Raw genomic sequence first — 18,972 nt, 5'->3', positions numbered from 1 at the left:
CAGGGCACCTGGATTGAAGTGAACCCCTCAGGGAACCGAGAGCAGACTTGCCTTTTAGTGGGGGTTAAAAAAAGCTGTAGCTAGAAGTTCAGAGTGTGGTGTAACTCTTAGGAGACTGACAAGACCAAAACAACGGAGCCAAGTGAATTCAGATTTTATAGTCAGTAAAGCAGAGGTTTTCTGAATCACTTTTGTGGATTTGGATTGCCTGAATTCCACTTCGCTGCCTTGTGTGCATCCTGAGTGTACGGCTCTGTGTTCCAACAAAAATATAGCCTACATCTCAAATAAACAAAATTTAGAAAATAATTGGTTTTCCATTTTAGTATGTGTTTGCAATTACTAAAGTTTTAAAAATTCCTGTAATTTTCTAGTCACCTATATAACTAACACCTCTGGTGGAACTGCGTGTACCTCTTCTAGTTACATAAAACAGACACTTCCAAATGTAATGTTTTAAAAAGCTGTTATTAACTAATAGAGGAATAGAAGAGTCTTCTCATAAAATATGGTAAACGTGCTAAATAAATGTCACTTTAAAAAAAAAAAATCATAATTCTCCTTGGCATTGGATTACAGGATCAAGGAGTGTCAAAGGATATTTAAGATGACACATCTATTTATGCTACTATTTATCTGTGAAGTTATGTGCTTTCCTGTTCTCATTGTTCCATTTCTCATATGAAAGCTACTTATTTTTTGGTTTGCCCATCTTGATATAAGGATAGCTGTCTATTTATATGCTATTACATCTTTTCATGTAATCTGTGATTTGTAAAATAAAATTACACAAACCATCATGTTTTATTCTGAGAGTAAGCAGAAGAGTAACTCTGTGCTTCAAGAAGTATCTTTTTCAACTTTTACCGGCAGAACAGTGTAGTATTTTTAACATGTTACCTTTTTGCTGTACAATGTTATGACTATGGGAAGATACACAGAGGCTATTGAATCCCTAACAATTGCTTTGCCTATAGTCAGTAAAAACATACATGTACTCACAATATTGCTTTATTAGTGGATTCTTCAGTGACTGTTTGCTCAGTGATACAATTATATCTCCATCTAAAAAAGATAAAACGCAAGAGAAATGAAGGACAGACAAGTGCTAAATGGTAACTTTACTAATTCTCGGATTAGCAGAAGTATTTTAAATCTGACAACTGTTCGCAAATACTGCATTTGTATTTAGCTTGAAATTTGCTGTTCTTATTTTAGGTACAAGGAAGGACAAGCTTAAGAAGGACATGCCCCTTCAAGGTGTTCTATATAAATTGAACTCATGAAGATGTATCTTTGTAATCCCTGCCTCTGCTTTTCTTGACTGCCTCATTGAGATGCATGGTGCCTGATTTCTCAGTATTCACTGCACAGCGGTGCTTACAGTCACAGCACAGCTCCTGCTGCCTACAGCTTGCAGTTGCAAGTGCTCAGCACTTCTACAAATTACACTCCACTGTACCAAGCACCAAGAAAAACACAATTAACAACCACATGTGCAAAGTGACTAGTATCACACAGGAAATCTGTGGCAAAGGCAGGGATACGATGCAGTTCCCCAGGGCTGCACTCATGCCTTAATCATGAAAACATGTTCTCTTCTCTACAGTTGTCTGCTTCATTCACTGCGTACTTCCAACGGCTGCAACAAAGAAAGTACAGATTCCACGGAGCACGCTCACTTTTACTACGCAGTGATTCATCCTCCAGCACAGGTCTTTTCTGTGCACTATGTAACACAGAAGACCCACGGAAAACTCTCTGCTCTCAAAAGAATCACATGCAGTTCCCTCTCCCTCACCACTCACATAATCCACCAGAGTTCTTGTTCCTTTGTCTGCCTCTTCTACCACCAAGAGAGTTGGGTGCACAGGAGTGACAGGATTCCTGATCCAATGCCTGTGGTTAATCAGGCCCCAGATTGCAGCAGCAATGAGCGGCAGGATCAGGGAAGACCGTTTTGAACGCCAGTAGCCCCCGGGCTGGAGCATGCCCAGATGTGCTGTGGAATGGCTTCGGCAGGCCAGTTGCACACAGGTGTTTATTAGCTTGAAGTAAAAATCAGGAATACCAAGAAAAATTCATCCACCACTTGGCTCTTCAGACAGAACAGGAACGAGCACCATGTGCAGATCTAAATGGCAGGTAACAGCAGCTATTAGCTAACAAGCATGCTTTACTCGCGGAGTTGCTTGCGTGATGAACTTTTGCTTTTCCTGGAATGAACTCATTTCGGTATGGAATCTGATTATGCATAAAGTATTGTTAAAGGCATGCAGCCAAGCAACCATACAACTCGTTTTTTCACTAATATCTATGGTTTTTAGGAACAAAAGATTGTGCTGCTAGCAGCAATAAGTACAGATCTACTTAGAAATGCCATTTGAAATTTACTTTCTCTTTACACTTAAAAGCTATTTAAAAGCAAAACAAATCAAACTGCATCAAAAGTAGCTTTGTGCACTCACATTAAATATATTCATTGTCACACTAAAATTAAGACTTGCTATTTGTGGAAAATCAAAGAAGAAATGTAAGAAACCTTTCCAAAGAGGTTCACTATTCTGCACAGCAAAAGCTCTGCAGAGCCTCTCTGTGACCTAGACTCCGCGTGATTTATTGGTTATCTTTAATAAAGCGAAACCCAAGTGCCTTTTCTGTTTTGTTACTTCCATTTTGACACTAGCAGTAGCAGACAGACAGACAAAGTTTAGTTTTAGCCTGGGAGCTAAAAGAAATACTTCTAACATACATATGTACTGTTACAGTCTGACTTATAAATGCTCAGTAGTAAAGTCAGCAGGAATTGAGCACTAAAACCAGAGAAGAGTAAATGGAAAGAGACCCCGCCGTATTTGCAGACTTGTGGTAATAAGGAAAGCACTCCTGACTGCTCTTGTAAACTTGTCATGTAAGGGAGCAAGGAGAGAGGTCAGGCAATGACAGACTGCTCTTCCAGCCTGAACAGGGGTTGCACCAAATCTAGAAAACTGAAAACAGTTCAAAACACGCATTTAACGAAAAATAAATGTTATTAAAACAAATTATAGCCATCATTTAGAAATGTAATCTGAGAGTACTGTAGCTCCTGGCATCCATTCAGATGATGTCTGGTAGCGTGCTTGTGTATCATCCACAAAGTATCTTCCAGAATCCTCAGCACCCTGGCTTCAGGGACAACTCTAAATCTTACTGAATTCTGATGATTCTGATGTCATTTTCTAAGCTTAAAGTGTTCTTTCAAGTGACATCAATCATGACTCAACCTGGCCTCTCCTGCCATATATGACAAAGGCTCCTATTTTTAAACTTTCAGACAAATACAGCCTGTATAACTTTTTTTTTGCCAAAAACACGTCAGTTCAAATCTCACTGTTCTGAGCATATTCTGTTCTTTTGGGATACTTGTCAGCTGGCCTATTTATATCAGGTTTGTAAGAAATTAGATGTTTTTCTAGAAGTAAAATAACAGTCCTGGAGAACAGAGCTTCCACCTTGCATTATTAATAGAATTCATGATAATCTGTGGTTATACTGTCAAGAAGCACAGAGACTAATTGCACAGAGCCAACAATTCACTCAGCATGGTGGTTAAAGTGGATAAATGGATAAAAATGATTTGTATTAGTGCCTGCAGTCTCTTGTAAATGTCAAATACTTTTCTGACATTCTAAAACCCAGGCTGTACAGCAGAAGTGGGAGAGTAGCATTTCGTATTAATTTAAAAATGCATAAAACTGATTATCCTCTTCCAGCACTCAGTATTTCACTGTTTCATGAAGACCCTAGATGCTGCTCATAACTGGCTATATCTTTCAACTCATCATGTCTCTCATTTTTCTTTCAGCAGAGTAGTGAATGTTTTACTTCAGATAAATAGATAAAATTTTACTTCCTGTGTAAGAAGATATTTACAGAGATTCCCCACAGCCAGTTTTCCCACTTGAAGAAAGTTGTAAATATTCATGTCTCCTATTTCCCATGCATGGCAGTCTTGCCATTCCCATGAACTAGCTGTTCCTTTTGTGTAGATCCCAATCACATGGATGTATCTTCATGTATTTCAGTACTGTCACTTCAGCTTTTTACTGTTCACTTTAATCACCTTGCAGGGTTCAAAGAACACCTGGACTTATTCTCATCTGCTAGTCTTTAACACATTCACAAAATGCTCTAGTATAAAGGATTTACAATATTTCCTTGCTTCACCCCATTTGCGTACTTACCATACATCTGTTAGACTTTTTTTTACTCTGCTGTAGTAGAATGATGCACAGGTGTAATCGAACTGACAAAAGTGTTAATGTTTTTCTAAAACAGATCACTTATATTTAGTACAACTGACATTTTCCTCATTGTTCTCGTTAGTACCCACATTTATTCTAAAAGGATTGTGACATGAAATCATCAAAAAAGTTACCAGCTGCACAAGTCTTCTGAAACCTCTGTCATCTGAGTCTGTCTTACACATTACAAAAACATGCAAAAAGGCTTAGAGATAGTTTAAAAAAAAAAAAAAAATAGAAAAGGAGTATCCAGGTGCTTTTTGACTGTGGAATACAATAAAAGAGAGTTTGGAAAGTATTGCACAGAAATATAATAACGAAAAAACAAGATACGCAGTTTACAAGTTGAAATATATAGTGTTTTGCCTTTGCTTGAGCTGAAATCAGTAAAGCAGACAGAGCTCACTTTATAGGGGTTTACTAACTGCTTGACAGCTCCGAGTTTATGAATGTATGTCTGGCAGCTTACAGGCATGCTGATCAACACTAGAAAATCTTTTAAGGCTTAAGGTTAATTAAGGTTAATTATTCTGAGACACTGTTTTAGAGATTTTAGTAATAATTGCCTAAAGTGACAGAGATGAATTGCTGCCTCCATTTTGAGAGCACTTGGGAAATTACTTAAAAGTGTGTGAGAAGATTTATCAGGAACACATTGTAGGTGTAAAAGAGAGGAAACCCTGGATGAACAGCTAAGCAGCAAAGGGCATGCCAGTCTAACACAGTCCTACAATTTGCATTAAATAATTTAGACAAAGAGTCAATAGATGTGTCAGCAACACGTATTTGCTACCGTGTTCTTGACAAGAGTTAGATGCATTTACATTGAAATTCACTCGCAGATACTAAGATATTAATCCAAAGATAATAACAGACAGGTCTTACACATTTGATTACTTGCTGATCCCATCTTATCACAGAGTCAGACCCTGAGCCCAGAGAAGTCATCAACTTGATTCCAGGGAAAGAGCTGCCAACGCCATTGTGAATGTTACTGAAGTCAAAGGGACCACACATGAACCGAGGCACTAAAGCTCAACAGTAAAAGTCAGCAAGACCTGGCATTTGATTACAAAGTCTTCAGAGCGGAGGCACTGCTAATTTCCCAGGCACAGAAAGACAAGAGGTAAAACTCTGATAGTGTTAAGAAAACCCCCAAACTTCCACTAAATTCACTAGCACCACATTTGTGTCCACTGCCATCTCACCTGTGCCACAGTGTTTAACTGCATGAACAATCCCGTGGTTTTAAGTGGTACAGGTGAAAGTCATTTGAGGCTAGCTACAGGAAGCGTTCCTACTATCCCTCATTTAGGGGTTGAAGTGGTGTCAGCTCTCTGCTGATATTTCATACTTGTCCCATGCACATAATACAGAAAGCAGCAGCAGCCGTTAGGTCCTAATAGTAAAGCAATCCAGACTAAGCACTTTCCAATAGCACAAAATGAGGCAATTTACCAGGAAGAGAGGGAGTTGCATTAGCATGAAAAAATTCTAAGTTATTCACAAGACGCTAAAAGAGAAGGAAGAATCATCAATCCTGAACACTGGAACCATGAGGATCCATAAGGATTTTACATGATGCTAGCGAGCCCAGGCCAAGTAACCACTTGCTGTAAGTGGAGCTGTGCAGGGAGCAGAGAGCCTCCCTGCAATACTCTCTCAGATTTAGAGAGAATCTGGTCCCTTGTGATTTCCACTTAGATTTTGTGACAGACAAGTTACTGCAGCTGAGAGCAACCCGGGAGTTCCTGCAGAAAATCCAAGCATGAGTGTCTCACTGGAGGTACTTAAATGCAGTCGCAAGGACAATAACAAACACCAAGTGTATAAATGCATCACATTTTGCCAGTGGTAGCAGAGGTAATACCAGCCACCACCATCCCTCTGGTACAAAGTAGGTGAACGTGAAGGAGGCTCAGGTTTAAGACCACGCATGTCTCAGGACTTGTTGGACTCGAACAGACAGGTTTTAAAAGCACTTTTCAGAAGATGGCTTCTGGAGACCACAAAGTCAAGAGCTGCATTCAGACTGTGACACTGTGAAGGGAAACCATGTGCAGAGTCTGCCACGATGGAGTTAAGAACTGCACACTGGGAGTGCTTTACCTGGCACAGAGGGTAACTTAACTGCTCCGTGCTAAATGCTTGTAAGAGAAGGGCACAGGGATGGACACTGCTGCTTTTCATAGTTAAGAGGGAGTAAACGGCACCTTGCTGCTTAAATCATCTTCCCATGCTCTTTTCACCCATAGGCTTCTCGCTTTTGTGCCAGGCTTGCAGATTTCTCGGTGGTTCAGAGCCCAGGAGAGCCCCAGTTTCTCCCTTCCAGTGGTTCCTGGCCAGCCTCTCCTTTCTGCTCCACATTGTCCTTGTTAGACTATTGGCCCCTGACATGGAGAGGCTTTTCGAGAAGACTGGTTAGGAAGAAAGGAAACAAGATTAAACAGAATAGGTCACTTGAGAACAGTTGCAGAAATTTTGTCTTTATTTTCTTGGTCTAGTAGCTTTGGAAGATAGGAACTCCACATCTTTTATGGTTACATTTATATAAAGAATAAAGGCTTTAATTACAGCAACTCTTGCTTTCAAGCAGGCAGTAGGGAAGCCAAAAGAAAAATAGGAGAGTTTGCAGTCAGCGTAATAGTGTCTGATAATCAGAAGTGTCAAAAACTTCTGAAGATTAAAAATGGAATAATAAAGTATTTTCCGCTTTAACTAAATTACTGTATAATCTTACCACAAATAGCGTCTCTGATTTCAAACACCGTGGTGTTACCTATAGGCAGTCTCTACCATGGCAAAGAGTGGCACCTCCTGCTTTGCTTGGAATAGGTTCCCTGTAGCTCCCCTGCCATGCCACAGCGTCCCCCCAGCCCATGCGGCTAGCCGACAGTCATGGAGAGCAGAGCTTCAGAAGCGGGGTACATATGTAGTTGGACTTTTGAAGGGAAAATAGAACTTGATACTTCAGTTCCCACAGGATGTCACCACAGAGACTATTTGCTGTAAAATGAAACCAGTGGAGTGGTGTTTTACACCACAGCATCACATAAAAGGCAAGACAGTTGGCCCAGTGATACTCCTACACAGACAAATTCCTGTGTCTCCTGACAGGTTCACATTTCTTTATCTGGCAAGCATAAAATTATAGTCTATGTACAAAGCAGCCTTTTCATTTAGGGAATAATTAAGCTAATCCCAGCAAGATTTCATGTTTAACTGAGTTTGTAGTGAACAAGTTTGTAGTCTGCATTCAATCAAGTTGTTCTGACTTTCACAAAAGAGGGGAAAAGGAGTATACATGAAGTGCAAAATTCTAAGCTTTCTGAGATGTGTGAGTCCTGCCTGAGTAACACTATTTGCTAAAACTTTGGTATTATATACGTAGACTTCTTTCTTTGGATTGTCATTAATCTTCCAATTAAGCAATAAACAGTGTTTTTGTAAGCCTGTTTTTTTTTTTTTTTTTCATTAAAAGAAATGGATATACACTACAGCCCTTGATAAATACATAAACATACATAGATATGCACACACACACAATAAAATAAAGTTGTATTGGCATAAAGGTAACATCAGCTGCGCTCATTACAAGATGCAGACTCTTGGCCTTCAAAGTCTCACCTATTCACAAGCATGGTCAGAGTCTGTGCTTTTTTCAGTTTGGTTTGAGCTGGGGTTGGATCCAGCTGTTGTCAATGATGATCAGAATTCAGTGAAGTCAAAAGAAGACAATAATTCAGGTTCAGTTCTGGTTTTTGACAAAACAATGGTTCAAATCAATCTTTGGTTTTGGTTCTACTTCCTGCATAGCAGCTGTGTAAATAAAAACATCTGGAATAATACCCCAGCAGGGCCAATAACTGAGGCTGCTCTTTCATACTATCCAGATAGCACCAATAATAACAAAGCTTTCAGAACAGTTTTCAACAACAAAAATCCCCCCAACCAAACAAAACAACTCCTTTTGTGCCTATCAATAGTAGCCAGGACTGCAAATGGGACTTCGACCATACTGCCTCCATCTGCACCAGTCAGTAAAATGGGCCAAGACCTGTTGTTCTGGCCCTGAAGGAAAGAGGCAGAGCGCAACTCTGTTTACAGCTTAATTCCCTCCTGGAGTCAAGCTGGCCTCACGGCTGCTAGGAGCACAGCTGAAGCTCTGCCAGGAAGCCGCCTACCTTCCTCATCCTCCTGTGAGATGCTGAATCCTAGGTCTGCCTGCCCCATTATGGCAGCACAGCCTCTGGTGCCAGCTGGTAAGAAGTTGTGCTCACTGGATCTCTTTGCACCTTCTTGCTGGTCTGTACTGCTCTGTTATCCCTCTGACTTTTGTAGTAAGCTTCCCTGAACCTGGGACTACGTCTTTGTTCCATGTTCATACAGTGCCTAACACAGGCCAGTCTCTAGTGGGAGTAGGGCTCCAGAAGCTGCATCAAAGTAGGTTTAGTGGGGAAGCATAATCCATGCACGGTGTGCAGAGCTCTCAGAGAGAGTAAAATATGAGAGAGCCTACATGCACTATGGAGTGGTCTCAACCCGTGCTTCCTCCTGTGCAATTGCCCCATCATAAATGTGTGCCTGACCACGAATCATGACTACTCCCATCATTTGAAGCCTAGACCAATTTCAGGCTACCATCGTTTCTTAAAAATAAACCAGTAATTCCAGTCTAGAAAAGGGAGGGGGGACACCATAAAATGTTCAGAGGTGACATAGAGAACAAGCAGAAATGACCTCAATTGTCATTTTCTTAAAGAAGAACCCCTGAAGCCAACACCAGCTGTAAAAAAATTAAAATAGCTCCTGGTCTTTTTGACTACATGTTCCCTGCTACCACAGGGTCCTCTCACAGAAATTTTGTTTTCATGGGACAAAACACTGTTGATGTGCTTCTCCATTTGGATCAAAGGCTAGCTCTTCACCTCTGTTTCAGAAACACACCACCTCTAGTGTCCATTGGGAAGGAGTTAAAAATGTCCTTGTATGCAATTTTTGGTGCCTTACTGTTTTTCAAGACTCGTTAATTACTTTTCCCCACCTTGTATGACTGAGATTACTAAAGCTGTACAAGGGCCACGAGGAAAAAAAGAATGAAATTGCCAGTGATTAAACCCAGTTTAATAAGTTTGTGTTAAAGCTGTGACTGCTGTACTCTTGCTGTAAAAGTTAACAAAATCAGAAGAAAGTAAAGCAACAGCTTTGCCAACATCACCAGGATCCGGAGTACTCCTTCTGGGTACTACATTTCAACTCTCCATAATTCCAACAGTTCTGGCTTTCCCTACCACCAATGATTTACTGGCACTTATTTATATTTACCAAAGAGGGAACAGAAACCACAGAACATTCACAGCCAACTTGCTAAACTCCTTGTTCAGTGACTTACAAAAGCAAAGATGCATTTCCAGGGTAGTACTCGCATTTGTAATTCTCAGTCGCGCTCTGCCGTACCCACGGACCCTCTGCCTTTAAAACATCTTAAAACTAAGTTTCCATGAGGCTGTGTATAATCCTATAGAAAGCTTGTAACATCTTTGTTAAACCACAAATCTAAATTTCACTTGAGGAAAATTATCACATGCCTTCTGGTTTTTTTTAGCATATTCAAGTTGTGAATATTAATATGGCTACTGAAAGGAAATAGACCTAATTACAAAAGAAATTGTGACCTAATTTTCTCTGTTTATTTCTTACCAAGAAGTCCTCAAATACTATTTCTGCCATTTGAACCATTTTGTAAATCCTGAAGATATTTCTCTCCATTCATATACTGAAATGTGTAGCTGGCAGCTTTGTACCACTAAGTCTTTAAAAATTTGATTAAACAGACATATGTGTACATCTAAAAAAGAGGCAAAACAAAGTCTCAGTAATCACAAGGATTTACCCTCTTTGTTAAAATGTTGGATGTCAGCTACACAAAATACCATAGTATTTTATTATAGAGATGTAAAATCATTCCATACAGCCTTCCAAATATCCAACTAGTATTTCAGACACAGATACCAAGAGAGAAAAAGACTCCAGCTGTCTAGAACTCCAAATTCTCTCATTTGTACTGTCATTTAACATAAGACAAAATTTAAGACCAGGCTTTAACTGTTTCCAAATGCTTTTGTGTATGTTTCTGCTGAAACCTTTAACCATTATCTAGCACCAGAATTCTTAAACAACAAATACACCCACTGAGTTCCTTTAATTTTGTGTTCAGACATTTTTCTGTCGAATGCTTGGTATCATACATTAATCATGGTAATATATGATAAATACTTAATAACTCTGAGAGCAAAAGGATCTTGGGCAAATTGCAAGTACAAATGATTTTAAGCACTGATATACAGAAAATTTAATCCTGTGGGGAAATGACTGTGGATACTGCAGCAGCAAAAATAGACTCAAATTATAACTTTAACTGTAAATCTCTGATGAAACTATTCAAACTTTGAAACAATCTCACAAAAACTAAATATGAGCTTTACCAAGAAAAAAATTCTCCATGCACAGTAGAAACCTGAACCTAAGCACATGTGGGAAATGCAGAATACTGCACTGAAACAAAACAGAAGAGGCTTAAAAGTCTTTTCTCTAATCCTAGTACGTGTTAGGCTTTTTTTTTCTGGAAAAGACATAACACAATGCAAAACGTAACCTAGTTTAAGCATTACTTTGTTTGAGTCCCACAAAGGCACACAACCTCCATGGGACTTGTGAGAGGCCTAGGAGCATACGTGACCGATGAAATGCGCTGAGTCAATAACTGAGATAACACTCCAAGCACTCTGCAAGCCCGGGCCAGCTGATGTCTCAGTTTGAACGTCTCAGTTTGACCCACTGACTTAAGCTTTCCCTCTCGGGGGGTGGGGTGGGGTGGGGTGGGGAGGGCAGGGGGCATGTAAATATCTATTTTGAAGGAGAATTCCGGAAAAGAAATGAAGAATTAAGAATTTTAGTCCTTGTCCTAGGTTGCTTTATTTTTCCATTTAAAGATAACTGAAGCATTACAGTTAACAGACCTACAAAATAACTTACTGAGGCATTTTACCTTTTAAAGTCATTAAGCCTATATGTTATAGTGCAATTCACAATAAACAAAAAACCACCGTCAGTGAATTATCAATAATTTATTGTTTTGCATGAGAAGGTAAGATCAGATTTCAGGTAAGACATCGACCAAGGACCTGGTGGCAAATTCAAGTACAGAGCTTGGTACAATATTAAAAAATACTACCATTTGTTTGACTATGGCAAACAGCTAAAACACAATAAAACATCTGGACTTGACTGTCAAAACATACAGTTCTCTAAAAACCCACACAGCACAACTTGAATATGTGGAATATTGGAAACATGTTGAGTCGTCTTCGTTCCCAAATTCTTAGGAGTCAAAGGAACACCACCACCACCCCCTGTCCTTGGTATCCCAGAACAATTCAGCACATGGGGTCAGCGTCCATCACAATAAGCAGGCTCCTGTCCTGTTGAAACTGTTGGGCTAAGACATTTTTTCTGCCTTGATCTACTAACATCTTTGCCCACCTCATGGAGGCTGGTGGCCTAGATTTGATTTTTTTTTATGAAGCTAACACTGTTGATTTTCAGGAGCAATCCAGTAATTTAATTAAAACTATTTCTCACTCCTGAAAGACTCTGTGCACAATTTATTCTGTTGGTTGGATTTATGTTTTTGTGATTCCCTTTCTTTTGCAGGTGTTACAATTCAGGAATTAGCTTCTGGCTTGGAGACAGGGCAGGCAGCCATCTGTCTAGGAAACTCTTGCCAGGACTGTGCCGAGGATCAGAGGGTCAGTGTCTCTGTAAATGCAGCAAAGCACCATGCTGCTTACTGCTGCCCGGCACAGCAAACCTGTGTAGAAGGTCCTCCTAGACCACACTGACCCAGGAATGGGAATTAAATTAATTTCAAAAGGACAAGAAAAGCAGCCTGCAGGACAGCCAGAACTGTTTCTACCAGGGAGTTTGCAGATTATTCTAGCATCTATTTCTTAAAGAGAAAAGCAGGTTCCTTACGTGAGCTTTATTGTACACTAATGTTCTGAGACAGCCCAGGTTAGAAGCAGTGTTAAGGGTGTTTCAGTAAGGACTAAAGCCCCTCTTGTTGGAAATGGCAAGATCCTGTGAGATGCCGAGTGCCCACTCAGTTTGGGCTGGTTGCAAGAGACAGCGAGGGCATTCAACATCTCGCAGGCAAACAGACCTGCTGAATTCCAGATCCCCTGAAAAACAGTTTGATTTTCAGTAATGAAAAAAAAAATGGAAAAGATTTTCTCAACTCACATAATCTCCATGCAATTAATTTAGCAACAAAATTCTATTTATGTTACAAAAACATTTAAGTCCACTGCAGAGTTGTGAATTTTGACAAAAGTTACATTATAGCTGTTCAAGCAGAGTGTGTATCCATACTGGGATTCAGTACATCTGTAACTCTTGCATAAACGTTTCCAGACTCCTGGGGATTTTGCTGTTGTTGCTTGCATTTCATTTGTTTTATACGACTCTAAGCCAAATGCAATGACCCACACATTAAATACGCATTTAGAATAAAACTGCAAAATCTGATGGCTTTATCAGTGTCTGAACTGAAATAAAATATTTACACGGAATGTTGAGCTCCATTTACAGAGACAGTGTCTCAAATTACATACCTAGTAATCTCTTTAGTAAATGATCACATTGACAAGAAATTAAAAAACTTAACATCCCTTTTCAACCCTTTCATAAATATATAAAGTTTCACTAAATTATTTTTTTCTTTAAACAAGACAGCTATATTCTCTTTACAGATTAACATGAAATAACCGTTTCCTGTTTGAATGCCACAGATGGGATGATCTGAAGTCAGCAAGTTTCTATACACATTCTGTACTTACAAGACATATATTCACAACACAACACACAGGTGTTTCTTGGTCTTTACAGCTGTAATAATTTCCTGCATATCAGCAGTAAATAAAGAAAAATACCAGATTATCTATATTAAAAATACATCATCTAATATACATTTGCTTACACTGCCACATCAGATTTTAAGATGAGGTTTCCAACTGTGTCTGACCAGTGACCAGGTTATTTTTTACACTGAAGTCTATAGCACTAATTTACCTTTGAGTGGAGACAAAGTATATGCTACACTACTAAAAAGTATCACTACTTACTAAACAATAGAAAGCATTAATCTCTTACAACTGCTTCCCAGATCTCCATGGTTTCCTCATTAATTGTTTGAAAATTTCCAATGGAAAAATTATTCTAAAGGATGTCAAAAATGTCTGAAATCAATTTAAAGGGAAAAAAAAAGTTCCTACTTTGTTGCTATTTGCATCACTTTGCCACTGATTTTACAGAAGATTAATCCCACAGACTTTGAAGTTATATACATAATAACTCACATTTTTCCCTATTTAAATAAATATTCCCGTGAGTTTTCTTTGTTGTGCCACAAAGCATGCATGAAAATATTTTCAATTTATGCATGCTCACAGCAGAGTATTTCACAATTAAGCCACTGAATACATCTTTCTTTCCATGACACTGTAAGTGCAAAGGAATACTAAAATCACTCTGTACATGTAAGACAAGGTTCACATCTAGAAAAGTAAAAACACTTATCTTGATATGTAATTAAAACTACAATGTCTTCCTCATAAAAATGTTGGTCACTTTTTGCCTGTTTCAGTTCTCTCAAGCACTTAAGGGGTAATAACTTCCAAGTGCTGATGTACTCTTTATGGAGCAGTTATGCTTAAAATCATCAAAGTGCTGATCGCCAGTTTTAATTAGTATCTTCTGTAAACTCTCTGTTAAAAAAGCTTACCTTGGAAATACACAGATGATGCTAAAGAGGTGTTTGGCAGTTTTCTGAGACTAGTATTAGCTCACTTTATGGAGCATACCAAGACTTCAGTTTAATCTGGCTGTTCTGCCCCAAAACTGTGGGCAGAACAATTGAAGACACAGGAAAACAAGACCAGTTCCAAGTGCATGAAGAGTGTACCTGCTGCTCAGGTAGAGTTAGAAAGACCTCCTACCAAGAAAACGGCCATCGAGTAATGCCTAACCATGCCCATTATTTAGATGCTGAGACAACAGCAGATGTTTTCTCTATTTAAAACGTTTTTATGAATGTAGCCAGCTGACAGGAACCCAGAAGGTCTCGGTCTCCAACCTGTCAAAAGTTGCTTTAAGCTCACTGTAAGCTGTAGTGAGGTCATCGTTGACTATCACCTTATCAAAAAGGTGGCCATACTGGCTCTCCATCACGTGGGCAGATTTAATCATTTCTTGAAAATCTTCTTCCTAGTAAGATCAATGCAAGGCATAGTCAGTCCATAGTATCATCACATAAATTCTGTGGTAAACACAAAGCTACTTGCTTATTTCTCATCTCATCAGGAGATGGAAACTGTACTTTTAATAAAAAGAAAAAAAAGGAAATTACCATTACAAGTAATCTTGGAGAGTAGATTCTTGTGAGTAGACTCTGCTCAACAGGCAATTCTTTCATCTCTCCCCTTGCAGTGACACAATTAGTCACTGCATGGTAATTACAGAGACATTTTCTGTTAGCAGTGCCAGTGAAAAATGTTTCTAGCTGTTTACTTTGATGATACATTTAAAGTTTCATTACTTAAGTCTCAGCTTGCTATTAGCATTAGCATGCAACATATTACAGTGCAGCCTTTATACTTTTAAGAGCTTGGTAGGAGCTGTCTTCCTATGCTTGGTTCAACCTGGCTCAGTGGATTTCTCTTCATGTTTGGGGAGAGAAAAAATCTTGGGAATTTAATTGTTTACATATCTCTGAGAGATTAAACGCATCCTAACTAAGCAATGTCCTGAAGGTTGCTCTTATATATCATAGAACATATTCTTATAGCACATTATTTTCAAACTATTTCAAATGCATATTCTACACAGATACAGTCTTGAGTAGTCTGTGACTGTATCTGTGACTCACTTTGAAACATAATATAAAAAATATAAGAACATAATATAAAAAATCTTATATAACATCTGAATGACAAAAAATGATACACACCATAAATGCAGATAAAAGGTCTAATGATGATCAGCTTTAGCTTCAATTAAAATATGATTTCCTTTTATTTCAAGTAAGTTACTGTTGGGTAATCTAATATCTTCTAATTATTGATAAAAAGCAGCATTTGTTACTTGCTTAGATTTTTCTCCTTCTTTCTGACAGTGTTCATGTCCATGTAACATTTTTAAAAATTGTTTCTCTTATCCACAAATACAGGCTATTTCTCAAAATGTTTCCTTTTTTAACAGATGATATTGACCATATTTGAGCTTTTCTCTACATTTAGACCCAAAAATACACCTGATAAAATAAGGAAATTCCTATACTTGAATAGAAGCATCTAAGCCCAGATGAAAATTTTTTAAAGGAAATCCACAGCGTTGTTTCTCATAAAAATATACTTGCATTGTGGGGGTTCTTTTGTGACATAAAATCAGAGGAACATGGAAATGTAAATTCCCATAAGCATATCAAACAATGAAAACACCACAGCAAATTTGGTTGGGAAACAACAAGATACTGTATGTAGGGCCTAACAAGTACCGTTAATGAGATCCAATGATCACCTTTATTTTTAAGGTAAACCACTACAACAAAACTCTTAACAAGTTCTCATGCTTTACCATGTCTAAGTATACTTACTGTAAAGGGTTTTGCAGTTCCCTTGTCATCTTTACTTGAAATGATCTTGGCATTTTTTCTGGTCTCTCTCAAACGGTCAAGTGATGGTGGCTTTATAAATATAACAAACGGTTTAAATTCATATGTCCGTAAGTGTTTCACTGTCTGGAAAGAGGAAATATTTTAATTAATTAGTTTATTTCACACAGTGGAATTTACCATAATAAAAGAAATTCTCTACTAACCAAAATAAACCCATAAAGCACTCTTAGAAGGCTATTTTTCATTTACTGCCATCCTGGTCTGCTGATTGGCATTGATTCGTGTAAGGAGAATTTTCATGTGAATGGTAAGAAAACCATTTCTCCAAGGGCGACCATTTCTCTCAGTTTCCACATGGGCTGCTGGTAAACCCCATCAGTCCAGCAACAGCTGGGCTGTGCACACCAGTATCACTGGCAGCTGGAGGATGGAGGGAGCAGCAGGGTGTTCAGGAGAGGAGGAAAGTCCAACCCATTTTAGCAGGAATAACACTTTATGTACACATGAAAAGTAGCGGAAAAAGGTGTCTGTTACACTCAGTGACAACAGGTCAATGATTTTTCTCTTCAGTACTGTGTCCACCACAGAACTGCCTGCTGTTCATTCTTCCTGAGTGAGTTGAGTGATGCTATGTATGGAGTTAGAGATAAGTCTGCAATTCAGATTGCAGGACAGAGTGAAGCAGGGATGGCCAGCAGCTTAGGGGGAAGTAGGGATGGCCAGAAGCTTTCCATTCTATTCACACTGCTGGAAAACAGGGCTGTGCTGAACAGGCAATGGTCTCACAAAGCAGGAGCCCCTGCCCAGCTCCATTCCTCCCATGGTGTAGGGTCTGGCTTCCCCAACTGCTCGTCTGCCAGCACAGCCTCTCTGCCCTGCTCCTACGGCACAGCCCTGCGTCTGAAACTGCCCCAGGAACTGTTCGCCAGCTGCCAGGGTTCAGAAGTCACAGGCTGGCCACCCTTGGAGAAGAAATACCTTGGCTGGGTTTAAACAAACTAGTCCAGCTCCTGGAAGCACTGTGGTTATTAGTAGCATAAAAATTCCCAGTGGAGCTGTTCAGCAGGGTTGAAAGACAAGGTCAATGCAAGAACAAATGGTTTAGAGAGGAATGTTCTTAACAATTATCCAGCCAACATCACATTTAGTGCTTTCCTTGACTCATATCTACCCTGCATGTAAACCCTTGGTATGAACGGTCTGGTTAAACATGTGAGAGAGAGTTGCTGGACTGGGTGATAGCTCAAAGCTGTTCTGAAATTGAAGTTTCATAGAGAACCTCTAACCCAAACCAGCAGAAAGATGAATGGAAATATAGGAGCATTTGTAATTAAATCTTTGGTATTATGCTGTAGGCTTTCAATTCACTTAATTACCAAGCTGAATGCTTGCCAATACATATTGAAGTTTCCTTCCTCTCCTTTCACAAAATCTTGCTGTGATAAAGGTATCCAGCAAGCTCATTCAACAGTCATTCAGTGTGGAATAAAATACATCATTTTAGAGAAACATTTTTTTTTCCTAGCATCCCAATATCCAATGTGGGGAACTACAAGAGTCCAAAAGACATGCTTACTTACATGAGGCTGCACATCCAACAAACAAACTTTGTTTTTAGCTAGAACTGATCGAACAGAGTCTAAACTTGTACCATAGTAGTTGTTCTTATACTCGCCATACTCGATAAACCTGTAGCAGAAGGTGAAAACAACTGGAGTCATTTCCATTTTCCCCAGAAAAAACCCTTATCAGTTTGGTTTGTAAAATCTAATTCAGGAGCAAAAATATTTTACTTTACATGAGAGTTTTACCATGTTTTATAAAGGAAATGCTGTCAAGTACTTCAGCATGTCAATTTTAAGAAATCTTCTACTTTACCACTTTCAAATCAGTAACACCTGCTTGTATTACAGTTAAAGAGAAAAAAGTACTGTAGTCCAACAGCTCACTAATGTTTTCCATCACCTCTTTTTCTGAACTAATGCAATGCAATAAAACAGTGGATAAGCTAAACAATAGAAACTACTGAAATTTCATTGCACACTACAGAATATCCAAATTCTCTGTCTCAGAAGAGGAGGAGGAGTGACGATGGTGCTAATGGAACCAAGGCGGCTGGTTATGTGCTATAAAAGTACAAGCGCTATTTGCCAAAAAAGCAAGCGCAGTTTGAAGTTTCAATAAAACCCACAGCTTTGTGTCTAATACACTTTTGCCCTCTGAAACACTGGGGCAGAATTTCAAGCTACAGTATTTTACAGGCTGCTAGAAAGCATGATGCTACCATTGTCTTCATTTTAGTTTAATTTCTGGAGGGTTTACAGGCAGGGGCTTTACTGTAGATCTCTAAATTCAAAAGTAGAGGAAGTGCCTGGCCTGAAAGAGAGCAGAACTACGAAAACATTGACTCAGGCATGTTTGCAGGACTTCCAGGGCCCTCCCTCCTAGAGCTGCAATGCATTATTGCTATGACAGACGATGTTCTATTTCGAGTGCTCCCCCATCCTGAGCACCTACAGTATCAGTGTCTTCTTGAGGAGCTAAAGTACCAAAACTACTTGGAAGCTTAGAAACAGTTATGTGTGCACATACTGCTTTTTTGCTGTGTGTTTTTGCCAGCTGCATATATATCAAAAAGTAATTTTAACACATCTTCAAGTCACTGCAACTTATATCCACTTTGACTTATTTTCTGGAATTGTAACCAGCCCCATTTTATAATAAAGTCATTGTTTTAACTGCAGTTCTAGTTAAAGTCTCTTTGACATACTTGTTATTCTGTACGTCTGTCTCAAACAAGTGCTTGGAAATGAAAATGTATTCAACACCGTCACTTTCTTGACTTCTCCTTGGACGGGTAGTGTCTGCAGTTTCATTAATTGGAAAAAAAAAAAAAAAGGCAAAAGATGCACAAATCATTATAATGCAAACCAGTTCAGGAAACACTGAAAAGCA

The 18,972-nt window shown here is 39.0% G+C and overlaps 1 protein-coding gene across 1 annotated transcript in view; it reads right to left on the bottom strand.

Moving 5' to 3' along the window:
* Nucleotides 1-11,306: 11,306 nt before the first annotated feature.
* MPP7 (MAGUK p55 scaffold protein 7) overlaps nucleotides 11,307-18,972 on the bottom strand; it is a 164,798-nt gene continuing 157,132 nt past the window's right edge. The window contains exons 14-17 of the mRNA XM_074900069.1: nucleotides 18,788-18,881; nucleotides 17,598-17,706; nucleotides 15,997-16,140; nucleotides 11,307-14,609 (exon numbers count right to left, since the gene is read on the bottom strand). Of these exons, the coding sequence (XP_074756170.1) occupies nucleotides 14,430-14,609; nucleotides 15,997-16,140; nucleotides 17,598-17,706; nucleotides 18,788-18,881 (527 nt within the window). The 3' untranslated portion in view covers nucleotides 11,307-14,429. The remainder of the gene's footprint in view (nucleotides 14,610-15,996; nucleotides 16,141-17,597; nucleotides 17,707-18,787; nucleotides 18,882-18,972) is intronic.

Source organism: Athene noctua, chromosome 2, assembly GCF_965140245.1.
Source record: "Athene noctua chromosome 2, bAthNoc1.hap1.1, whole genome shotgun sequence".
Classification (NCBI taxonomy): domain Eukaryota; kingdom Metazoa; phylum Chordata; class Aves; order Strigiformes; family Strigidae; genus Athene; species Athene noctua.
This window is presented reverse-complemented; position numbering and strand designations above follow the sequence as displayed.